Source organism: Branchiostoma belcheri, unplaced genomic scaffold (genome assembly GCF_001625305.1).
Source record: "Branchiostoma belcheri isolate BF01 breed outbred unplaced genomic scaffold, Haploidv18h27 scaffold115, whole genome shotgun sequence".
Taxonomy (NCBI): Eukaryota; Metazoa; Chordata; class Leptocardii; order Amphioxiformes; family Branchiostomatidae; genus Branchiostoma; species Branchiostoma belcheri.
In genome coordinates this window covers 475,037-487,332 of record NW_017802547.1, presented here as the reverse complement: position 1 = coordinate 487,332, position 12,296 = coordinate 475,037, and the positions used below count along the sequence as shown (strand labels likewise).

Below are 12,296 nucleotides of genomic sequence, written 5' to 3'. Positions count from 1 at the left end.
GCCGCCCAAAATTAACGTAATTCGTAATCAGTACATAAGCCGAAATGCGTAATTGCTCGTAATCAGGTCTGAGACTTTAAGTAATTCGCATCGTATTCGGCGGCGAATTCATAATCACTATCCCCCATGCAGGCCCTTCTATAACATGGTGACATTCAGTGCCCCATGAACATCATTGGTACCTTCATATGCGGTAAAACTGGATCAAATATCATTCCAACACCAAAGCAGGGTGTACGGAAAAGGTTACGCTGTGTCCCTGACCTGGCTACCTGACCTGGCTAGCTGAGATGTCTAGCACCTTAGGTTACGAACATACGCCCATTCATATCCCCACAAATGATAACCTAAGCAACTGCACCGTCTAGCAGAATGCAGCAAAATTACACCGATTACACTGAGTATGACATAGCATATACACGTCGCTTATTGACAAGGGACCTGCAGGTTAAGTTGCAATAAAGTGATCTACACAATCTGTTTACTTCTTGGACCCTGAGAACCAGTAGCAACGTCTCAAGCGCCCCCTATCATCTAGGATGTGCTGTGCAGATCCAACAGACACGACAGTGCTGCAAAACAAGTTCATTCAACCCAATAATGTAGTGACATCTGCCCCTTGCACGACACTAATATCTATAATAAGCCGTTAAACCGGATCTGGTAAATATTATTTCAAGAACAAACCATTCACTATGCATATGGGTGTGCATCTTTGTTATATTTTGGAGGAGCTGTCCTCTACTAGAATTTAATTTTGTTAGATTAAGGTGTGATTGAATATTTGAAAAAAAAACCATAAAAACATATTAATCAATCGGGACCATATTAGTTGTTAAAGAATACATTCTAACGTCCAGAAAGATGTAGCCTTCCCAACTCTAGACGACCATCCATGATACTAAAGCGACAACCCGGATCCTGACACGTCCACACTTATTCGTAACCAGAATTGTTCAGACTGTCTTTGGTGTCGGTACATTTTACTTACGTTTGAACAACTTGTGGTTGAATTTACGAAGAAGACGATGCTTTTTGCCAAGCTCTTCCTGCTCATCGTCCTTGTGGCAGTGGCTGATTGTCGCCCCCCCAAAAAAGACAAAAGTACGTATAAGAGTTTGATTCCCAAGCCTTCTTTGTTGTTGAAATTTGGTGATGTGTCACCACACAAATCTTGTAACTTCTGTGAAATTAATATTCTATGAGGTTAATGTGGATTAATTATATTTTGTCATTATGATTTTCATTTATGAGAAATTGTGGTTGAAATTGCTGTGCCAAATTATATTCCTTTCATTAAATCATATTTCAAACATGATGTTATGTTATGTTGATGTTTAGTACAGAAACAAGGATTCCGAGCTTTCCGAAAGTTCAGAACGAGCCTCCCAGAGAAGGTTTGTACTCGCCTCTGGGCGGCTGTTGTAGGATGGCCGGCAAAAGAACGCGTTAAAAATCCTACAAAACGCTGTATTAAAACTCATATCCGCCCGGAGGCCTGCACAGGAGGCTACCAAATACCTACCGTTATTTCCACGATTCGGCCAAGGATGTCATTTTCAAAAACATATATGAAGCATGCATGTCATAAGCAAAACATACAAGCACTATGCATTATCATAGTAAGGAGTCTGTTTTTTTGGCGACTGAGAATAACATTTTTGAGGATGACACATCACGTAATTAAAAATGAAAACAAGATAGCCAATCAAAGGACATTTTTCCCGTACGATGTACCCCCAGAGTGCCCAAAAGACCAGCCTCGGGTGGAGTGCTTTGCTGACCCCTGTGAGGTGACGACCTGCCCCGCTACTCCTGACGCTACATGCGTATCCAACTACTGCGGCGGCTGCCATGCGAACTTCTTCAACAGCGACGGCGAACCAGCTTGTAAGAATAAATTTCTTTACATGTGTTGCCATGTAGCGTCAGAGACTTCTAAATAGAAACCATAGGAATACATTAAAGTGGTTTGAGAAATATAATACATCTAGTTACTAGTATGTTGTTAAAATTGATATAATGCAGATATATAATAATCAATGTTTTAGTAATTCTGCTGCAAACAGAAGACTGGTACCATCTCCAATGATATGCTTTATCTTTACACTGACATTTATCATTATGCATACTGTTATTTTCATTGATCTTATTCGTTTGTATAAATTAGCTTAGATTTCAATTGTTATTTTTGTTGACCGTATATGTGTTTATGATTGTTTAGATTGGATTTAAACCGAAGTGCAACTTATAATTAAATGAACAATGTATCTTCGAAACGGACAATAAATTGATATTATCTTGAAAGTTTATTTGTGTCATTGCGAAGCAGGCTTAGACTGTTATTTCTAACGCAACAGAGTTGAAAATGTGGGTACGTTCAATTTCCTATGTTGGAAATTACAGTTCAAACTTGCTTAAAAATTAATTGATATTGACCTTTGACCCAACAGGTTGTGGAGGCCAGGGACAACCATGTGACACCGGCCATCCAATCGCATACGAGGACGACTGCACCTGTGAGGGAGGCTTGCTGTGTTACCCCAACGAGGACGACTTCACTACGGGGACGTGCCAGACCCAGGAGTGGGTGGATGCAAACGGAGGAATGCCTCCCCTGCCCATCGGTTAAAACAATCGAGAAGCAAGAAGTACAAGCCATCACACACCAAGTGAAACTTATCGTGAATTTAAGTATAAGACTAATAAGAATTTGAGTTTTAGTGTCAATGTAATCTTTTAATTCATTATAATATATTAATTGTACATTTCTGCCTGATTCTGTCCATGCATTTTTATCCATTGGCTTCAAAAAGATATGCAGGACGTTTAAGATAAGAAATGAGATAACCTTTGATAACCTATTCTTGGACCTTTGACCTAACGTGTCATTGATATGTCCAGCATGTGGTAAAACATGCAAAGCGACTCATCAAAAACAACCTCCGTGGGATGAAAAAAAATTCTTGTAAGTCACCAAGATGTTCCAAAACGATTTACTTCCCAAAGCGTTAATTACTTATTTGCTTTGACAACTTTGATGTGTTATAAAAGGCATTACCTGGTATCCATTTATTGTTCAACCTGATAAAACTATTTACGGTCGAAGGTATTCTATTTACGTCTTGTTACTATGGATTCCCCTGACAGTTTAACCTTCATTATTACATATTTTCACTTAGTGGGCTTATATAAGGTATACTGTAGAATCTAATGTTTTATTTAACCATTTACAGCTTAGGTCTGGTACTACATGTAGTATATCGGTATTTAAATATATTTAGGATTATGAGGATTTTATTCAGTATTATACTCAAGAGTAAAGCATATCGATTAAAAACACATAGAAGATATATCAGACAAATCCGATTAAAAATGTTACTTATAATATCAGTAAGATATCTGCTAATAATAAAACACTTACATGGAGAACTTATTATAGTTATTTAACACGACGTACATTCTTTTGTTTAGATAATTATAGTAGGCACCTTAGATATAATCTCAAATCCCTCTCAATACATGTTCTTTGGAAGATGTAAGTTGATAATGGTTGAAAATAAAGTAGGCACCAAAAGATATAAAATGGAGTCTGATATTTTACGTGTATCAAGGTACTTTCCACATCAATATTGGGAAATTTCAGGGGTAAAAAGGGAGAAAAATAGAAAGAAATGAAGTTACTATTTTAACTATGTAATACAGCAACATATAAGTTGAACTAGTACATGTAGGTCTAACATGTAAGCACATATTTATATGTCTCTCCTTCATCTTTATGTTAAATTGAAAGCAACACAAAGTAAAAGTCTAAAAATATGAATTATATTACATTTGACTGCATTATTATCTCAGCTGGTTTCCAACCAACCAAATGACTTTCTTTTATCAAATTAAATTGAAATTAACACCTAACAAAAGTCTTGAAACATGATAAAATATAACAGTTTACTGCATCATTAACTTTATTCTTTGGGTTGCTCTTTTTGCATTTAAAGATGAGTCATTATGCAAAAGACTTCAGTATATTTTACTTGTATAAGGTGTTTTACACCTGCTTCGCTATTTCTCATGCCCCGAACTTCAAAACTGAACTCACCTAATCCTTCATAATGTCATCATAGACACTGGGATCTAATTTGTTTCCTGGTATCTCATACCCATGCTCATCTTTCCTGGATTCACTCACATTTACCTTTGAGCTCACCCCAGGTCCACACACCTCATAGTGGTTCTCCTGCCTGTTCAAGTTACCAACAACTAACTCGTTACTCAATTTCTGAGCCCCGTTAAGCTGTGGGTTCTCATTCCCCACTTTTTGTAGAGAGGGTGGGCGGTTTGGTAACGGAGGTGCAGCGGATTTGCTAGCAGCCGCGAGGTCCTGCAAGTTTGCGGCGCAAGGTTGTTGCGATCCCGTGGCGTTCCCTTCGAAGCAAGGGTTGTCGTAGATGTTGTTGGTATACGCCTCCGGGTGTCGGCGCTCGGAGAGGTTGTTAAGGGTGCCGTTTTGCCCGTTGCGAACTCCATATTGTTCTCGAGCGCGGTCCATTCGTAACTTACTCCTGTATTTTGAAAAGTACATTCAACTTAATCTTGAAATGTTTACGGTGCATGATTGAAGTTTTGTGGGTTTTTTTTGCAGTAAGTGTTCACAACCTCTCCACTGCAAATTCAAGAAATCTTAAATGATGCTGTTAATTCTCACTCAAACACATTCATATATTATACATGTATATGGTGACAGGAGTCTAAATCCCTCCAGCTATAAGATTGCAACATGATGTATTACAACACTAGCTACCATGGTGACAGATGTCTGGTCATTGACCTTTTGGGTTAGGAGTTGAAGAAGAATCTGTAGATTATTCACACTCTTACAACAAACAGAAAGCTCTGGAGACAGGAAGTTAAGAAGCGCTTACACCGGGGGAAAGAAAAGCAGAAACTCGCATCAGAACTCAGAAAGCTTTAAAGAATAAGTGCATGATGTACGGAAGAAGAATTTTCTTCATTGTCTCACGAGACCGATGAAATGCCTACTACTGAAGAAGAAGAAGAAGAAGAGGGATCAGAGGAAAAACAATGCTTTCCTTTGGTAAACATGACAAAAACTCAGAGTTGCAGAGTTTGTATTACTGTACATACCGGCGCCGGCGATAGAGGAAGACAGCCCCTATCAGGGCTAACAAGAGAGCCACGAGGACGATCACAATGGCAGCAATGGTCCCATTCTCAGCTGTCCTGTCCACTTTACCTTCACCTATGCAAGTTTAAAATGTATGTTGCTTTTGGTATGTCTGACATGAGTAATAATAAAATCATAAACAAAATAAAATCCTGAATCTATATATCAAATTTAGAGTCTTGAGATTTCTATCTTTAATCTTGAGATGTTTTGAAAGCATCTTGGGAAATTTTTGAGATCTTTTCTTTTTCATCTTAAGATTTTATGAAAGATCTTGAGATTGTCACGAAAGATCTCAAGATTTAGCAAAAAATATTGAGATCTTTGGAACAAATCTTGAGATTTTTTTCATTTTCAATGAAGCGTGAGTGTCATTATGATCCGCAATGTAACAGAAAAGTTTGTGACAAAAGATTGGATATGTACCTCTAAGCTGTAAACAGCCAGAGGCATTAGTCCAAAGTGCTCTGCTCAGTCCAATAATAATCTGCTCGTTGATGAGAATATTTAATTAATAGTAGTTGAGATAACTTTGGACATTTTATATTACATGTATAACTGCTTAAAAAGCTAGGTAAGAATATTCAATCTCATCTGCAATCAGAATGATGTAACCTAAATCATTGACAAACAAGGGCAATTGTTATGTTTTAAAACGTTTAACTGACAACATACAATAAAAGATGGCGGACTTCACCCACTTAGATGGTACTACTTAGTGCCTTGTGTCAGATTACACATTCAATCATGCAAGTGCACTACAGAACACAGGCAAACACAAAAAAACATCCAGTAAACTCTTTTGGGGTGAAAACATTTGGGGTAAAAAAGATCCCACTATACCTGGTTGAGTGACTTGCAGGGAGTTAGCCTGGATCCCCAGGCCCCGGCCAGGGCTGCCCATAGTGTTGTTCAGCACACCGGCCAGGATGACATCCCTGACATAAGAGGCTGACACTTCCTCCCCCTGCTTCTTGAGGTACATGTCTATGTCTGCGATGACACTGCCCTGTCGAAAGCCGGTGACATCTGATCGAATGAAGATGTCCCGTATCGGGCTTCTCCTCATGATTGTGTTCATCTGTAAACAAAAGTAATGGTTAATTTGGGCTAACATACTCAGGTATTGGGTTGGTGGAAAAAGCGGTCCAGTCCAGACTACCTTTTCCACCGTTCAGACTGGACCGTCCTTTCCACCAACCCCTAGGGTACAATGTGTCTGGAAAATTTAGAAAAGAAACATGCTAAAAAAATTGAAAGACTTTAATTTTCATCACAAGACAATGGTGCAGGCCCCAACAATTTAATTTCTTGGTTCTTGGAATCAAACAAATAATACTAAATTAGACATTTTTACGAGCATGTCTCAGAGCAGACTCTGAGGGAAAATTATCTGAATTAGTAAGTCCATGCAAAAACTAATATGATTAGCTTTTAAGACACAATTTCTTTAGAAATTCTGATAAGTTGGTAGATATAAAAATCCATTATTTCATACCGAGCTCTCCACAACAGTAGCTGTCTGCACAAACAGTTGTGAGCCTGGTGTAGCTAACTCCTCACTGTACACAACCGGCCGGCCCTGGATGGTGGTTAGTGTCACTTCAACTTTGTAGATTGTGAAACCTGAAAAGTAGAGCAGAGAGTGTACTGTACTACTTGTGACTTTATAAACATTTTTATGCTGTCCTTTAACAACAAATTGTATTTTATGCAGTCTATTTTCATTGCTATCATGATAGTATGATAATCTATTACATTAACTCTATCATGTACTCACTGACAATGTTTTGTAGCATAGAAATGAATGTCCATCATGCAATATTTACTAATAGACTAATTATGATTGCCACTTTAATCAACAGCAACATTTTAAGTGAGCATCACAACAAACAATTTAGTCCGAACTAATAATATCCCCAATCTTGGCAGCTAGCTGCTATTGAAAACTTTACATGCACCACTAATGAACTAAAGTAGCTGAGCTCAACAGAATTATTGGTGATGGCCACCTGTACTACCCTTACCGGAGGTATCTGTAGTCTGTGGGGTAAGTGTTGTTGTCATTTTTGGATATGTCGTTGTCCTTGGTGCTGAAGTTGTTAACGCCGAATCTTAGTAAATGAAAAAAAAAGTCATCAATTACATGTGTTTGATAGAAATCATACTGAAAAAGTACACACGTGGCTGATGGTTAGTATTAAACACCCTCGCTTATAATTATTGCTTATCTATAAATAGTATAATTAAAGGACATGAACTTCAAAATTGGTGTCTTTGTTCTCTTGTGTCACAGGGTGGTGTTCTTATGCAAGTTTGACTGTAATTGAAATATTTTTTCAATGTACCTGTGCAGGAAGAGTGATCAGGCATCAGCCTGTACCCATCAGTACATGAGCAGACAAAACTGCCGTTGTTGTTGGTACAGTTGTGTTGACAGCCCCCGTTGTTGTCCAGACATTCGTCCGTGTCCTCACACTGCCTGGTGCTGGAGTCAAAGTCATACCCCACCCTGCAGCCACAGGTGAAGCTGCCGTGGGTGTTGTTACAACTGTGGGAGCAGTCGTGGTTTCCAGTCACACACTCGTCTTCATCTGAAACAGGAGGATTATCAAAGATCAAGTCATTATTCAATTCCAAGAGCTAGGACTCCCATGGAATATTTAGGTTTGTTGTGATGGTGACTGTGTCCTTTTGATTGAGAGGTGAGTTGAATTTCTGCATGATGTCAGAGTATAAATCCTTACACAGGTACAAAATTATTGCATGTTGTTTGAGTTTCAGCTTATGTAGATCCACACAGCATACATGTACATGGCAGTAGCTTAACATTCTGGTCTGTTCTAACATGCAATGTGACACACATAAAAATATACAAAACATTATGATACATTGAAAATATAAAGGACCAGAAAAGGTCATGGGTATAGGGACCACCTGCATGGCTATTGTGATCACATTTTTCCAGTCCCTTTGGTTACATAAAAATGTTTCCTGTTGACGCATAGATTAGACCGTCTATAGTGACCACCTGTTACTTTAACCATTTTCATCTCCAAGTCTTTTACAATAGAGAGGTCGCTGTAGACTGGTTTGACAGGTACATGTAAGTCTCACCTTGACAGTGTGTTCTGTTGTACAGAACAAACCCCTCGTAGCAGGCACACCTGTAGGTACCTGGAGTGTTCACACACACCTGGTCACAGTCTCCAGTCTGCCTCAAACACTCATCAATGTCTAAAGGGAACAGAAAAAAAACTCACTTCAGTCACTGTAAACCTTTAAATATTTGTGGCATTTAGAAATCATTACAGTAACTGTACTTACAGTATGAGTTTTTGTAGTATACATATGATAACAGTATAATGATAACAGTCAGCAAAGTATTAAGCCCCGTCAAAAATGCATGGGAATACAGTACATTGTGTACTTGAGAATATTTAATATGTTAGACTTTCCAACTGTGATAGGTCCTGACAGGTATTACAAGTTTGACGTTTCTGTCTCAAGCCAAATGGGCAGAAGTGTACTGTAACAGTAAACTAAAAGGCTTTATCATCTGATTCATTACTATGATGCCTCCATGTCCATAGAAGGTACTGAAATTTTGACAAAATGGCATCTGGATCATGCATTTGTGTCAGTTAGTCCATTTGCTTACTAGCATAATATTACAATCTGAACTGTCTTCAGATGTTAATAACATTACCGTCTTCACAGGTTGACCCAGTGTACCCTGGCGCACAGGTACATGTACCATCCGCAGAACAGTTGCCATGGTAACAGTCTGTAGAGTCCTCATAAGGCTGGGTAGAGTACTGGGTCCCATACTCTGTTCTGTAGGAGGTTCTGTAGAGAAGAAATTCAAAAACTCTTGTGAAAATAAATGCCCGCATGGATGTTATCCATAAAATTTACTTTCATTGGCCTAATCAGCATCTGGTTGTTTTTTTACAGAACCTGTTAATAGCTTTATCCTAAATGGCAAGATCTTGTACATTCATTTGCTACTTAAGAATATAATAAATGCTTTTAATATATATAAGCATACCTGTAGCGAGGACACCTGTTCCAGCCCCAGAAGCCACAGGACAGGTAGTACACACTACTGTAACTTCTCCTGTATGTCACGTCTGCAGACACCACACGGGTCTTTGTCACCGTACACCTGTCACTGCTAGTACGCAATAAACACACAGAAACATGATTAACTGAAATGGCTAATATTCCCTAAGGAACAGCAAATGGTATCCTAAGTACACTGTACATATTACATGTGAATTTCCCATTCAAGAAATGTGTTATCAAAATACAAGTGTCTTCCATAACAAAGACACAGTTGAAAATTTCTTCTATCTTCATGATTATCTTTTCAGACACCAATACTAATTCAATACATATAAAAGCTTCTCCTGTATGTCATCTCTGCAGACACCACAAGGGTCTTTGTCACCGTACACCTGTCAATGCTTTTACGTCATAAACATAGAAACATGATTAAATGAAAGAGCTAACATTCCCCAGGCAGTGGCAAATGGTATCCTAATTACACTACTGTATATCTTGAAATGTTTTGTGCATTGGTCAAGTTAACTTTTGTGGTTGCTACTGCAATTATTCAATTTGACACTATAGCTACAAATATGAGTTTCTAATGTATTACTGCAAATGACCGTATCAAATAATTGTTTGAAAGATTATGGACAGTGAAATAAATGAAATGACAACTTAAGATAAAATTTCCCAAGATATGTGTGTTATCAAAATACATGTCTTCCATAACAAAAACAGTTTAAAAGTTCTATTATTTTCATATTTTTCCAGACACAAATACTAATAACAATGAACTGACCAGCTCAACCTTAACACCAAGATTGGGCTCAAAAAGAGGAAGTGAAATACTATAACATGTGGGAAAGTTTTTCTGAATATTTCTTTTTACAAACCATCTTCTATTTGATTACAAGACAGTGTTGGGCTAGACTTTTAATGATATTGTGGTATGATGAAAAACACAATATGATATTAGCTCAAATGTAACAAGCAATGGTCATAAAATAGTGAAATATTCAGCTGCCATTTAATGTATGTAAAGAAGGGAAAATGGTTTTGTATCAGACAATATAATAACATTGCAGTACAATATAATATACAATTTCCTACAAATATACAAGTCAAGTATATCATGAACAAGTTTTAATGGTTGCATATATAGCATAATATCTGTAGAAGAGGACAATGTTAGTCTACCAATCTACTTGAGGAAACGAACCTAAAATAAAACTATCATGACATGGTGCATGTAACGTTATATAGAGCTGTGACAGTTATGCCTATTCACTTTGAAGAAAAGCATTGGGAGAAAAGGCTAGTTTTAAAAAGTGTTCTTCAGTTCTGACAAATGGCTTAAATATTAGTTAAAAGTCAAAATTGTTACGGGCAAACGAAGAAGGAAGTGAAACTACATGTAAGCTTACGAAGATATCAGAGGAAATGGGAGGGGGGCACTCACCTGTAAGCCTCAGTGACAAGCAGTACAAAACCGACAAACACCTGCAAAGACACGCTCCGTACAAGTTCCCCCATGCCTTTGAGATCTTTTCTACATCACTAAGACGGTAAAATTTTAGATTATTTCTACATTTTACCTCCAAAACGGAACCTTACACGGTCCTTGGTGACTTTTACCTGTCTGTGTAAGGGCTCTTTTGTTGTTTGTTACGTCAGATAATTCCCCAGCCCCACCGCCTGGGGGTATCATGTTACAAACGTTAAACAACAGAGGGTGGGCATGCGGTTCTTCAAGTAAACGTGTCGCGTTTTTAACAAACTTAACAACTGTTAGCTTCGCTTAACGATAGTCTTGTTTCACCAATGACTTTAAGTGTATGTATAAGTATGCTTTAAGTCAATGATACTGAGGAAATTATGTTGGATTTTAGCGTATTTTGAGACAGAGCGTTGTACCGACTGACTCCATACACAGCCACTTGGTCACTGCAATTACCATAAGTTCTACAGGTACACATTCCTATCATGCAAGTTCATTGGTTGACTGGGATACATTGAAAACATTTCTACCAATCACAATAGTGTGATTCATGTGCGGGTAGGTTGCAACATTCTTAACTGTACATTTAAGGTTAGAAAAACACATTTGAGTCAAAAGCGTCCTTGAACTGTACCGTTTATTCACGCTTTCAAACAAGACAAAAAACTTTCGCAATATGCAGACATTCTAAGCATTACGAATATGTTTTATTTTGAATAGTGACGATGCCGGATATCACAGAATGAAAGGATTAATTATTATTTAATTCCTGGATTGATTGCTAAGTTAGTTTTAATTCTATAACTGCTAAAAGAAGGCACAATTATGATCAAGATAAATTATGATATCCAAAATATAATCCCAAAACCACCAATAGCCATGCAAATGTGTACGCCAAAGAGAGTAGACACTTTCATCAATACAGTACGTTCTAATTTGATAACTTTAAGAGATTAATTTTATATATTATGTACTATTGTCTGAAATATTAACAGTCGCTATGATTAACAAGCGGTTGCGACTAAAGAACTTCAATCATTTATCAACCAGATAAACTTACCTTTTTTTTACCTATTTAGGTCTTCTTGTTTATCAAATGTTTTAAAGCGCCTCTCAGCATCTTATAGAACCAGAAGATATTTAGGACGTTCAGGACGGTCCAGAGTAAGATGGCGGTGACAGCGGCGTCCCAGCCGACTTGGAAGACCTTCCCTGACACGACATGGGGGTACATGTGGTACCAGTAGTGGGGGATGACGGCGATTCTACCCAGGAAGAACGTCAGAACCATGGCGTAACCGTTCAAGGTGTAGGCCTCGGACTTGACTTTGCCGGTGAAGTAAAGACTTTCTCTGAAAGGGATAATAATTTATGATTATAGCTTACGGGTAAATATGGTCCTTTGACACTTTGTATCTTTCTACATGTCATTGTATATACATGTACCTATAGTGAATAGACCGCCCTTCGGAGTAGCTATTACGTCTTAATCTCCAAGCAGATCTTTTGGTGGGGGTAAGACAGTATCAAATTGGCCAGTCTGTATTTATTGGATACAGA

General features: G+C 38.0%; 2 protein-coding genes across 3 annotated transcripts in view; one reads left to right on the top strand and one right to left on the bottom strand.

Moving 5' to 3' along the window:
- Window positions 1–859: 859 nt before the first annotated feature.
- LOC109462365 lies at window positions 860–2,810 on the top strand. Its single transcript, XM_019758908.1, has 3 exons — window positions 860–1,104; window positions 1,744–1,890; window positions 2,454–2,810. Exons 1-3 carry the CDS (start codon window positions 1,029–1,031, stop codon window positions 2,630–2,632), a joined length of 402 nt encoding a protein of 133 aa, XP_019614467.1. The 5' UTR covers window positions 860–1,028; the 3' UTR covers window positions 2,633–2,810.
- A 552-nt stretch (window positions 2,811–3,362) lies between these two features.
- LOC109462364 overlaps window positions 3,363–12,296 on the bottom strand; it is an 11,702-nt gene continuing 2,768 nt past the window's right edge. Inside the window, exons 1-10 of one of the 2 annotated variants that reach the window (XM_019758906.1) lie at window positions 10,698–10,930; window positions 9,237–9,362; window positions 8,895–9,034; window positions 8,303–8,422; window positions 7,534–7,779; window positions 7,213–7,299; window positions 6,684–6,811; window positions 6,029–6,266; window positions 5,146–5,260; window positions 3,363–4,562 (exon numbers count right to left, since the gene is read on the bottom strand). In XM_019758906.1, the coding sequence (XP_019614465.1) occupies window positions 4,100–4,562; window positions 5,146–5,260; window positions 6,029–6,266; window positions 6,684–6,811; window positions 7,213–7,299; window positions 7,534–7,779; window positions 8,303–8,422; window positions 8,895–9,034; window positions 9,237–9,362; window positions 10,698–10,771 (1,737 nt within the window). In that variant the 5' untranslated portion in view covers window positions 10,772–10,930 and the 3' untranslated portion in view covers window positions 3,363–4,099. Of the gene's footprint in view, window positions 4,563–5,145; window positions 5,261–6,028; window positions 6,267–6,683; window positions 6,812–7,212; window positions 7,300–7,533; window positions 7,780–8,302; window positions 8,423–8,894; window positions 9,035–9,236; window positions 9,363–10,697; window positions 10,931–12,296 lie in introns of those variants that run through there. The other variant, XM_019758907.1, reaches the window with a different exon arrangement.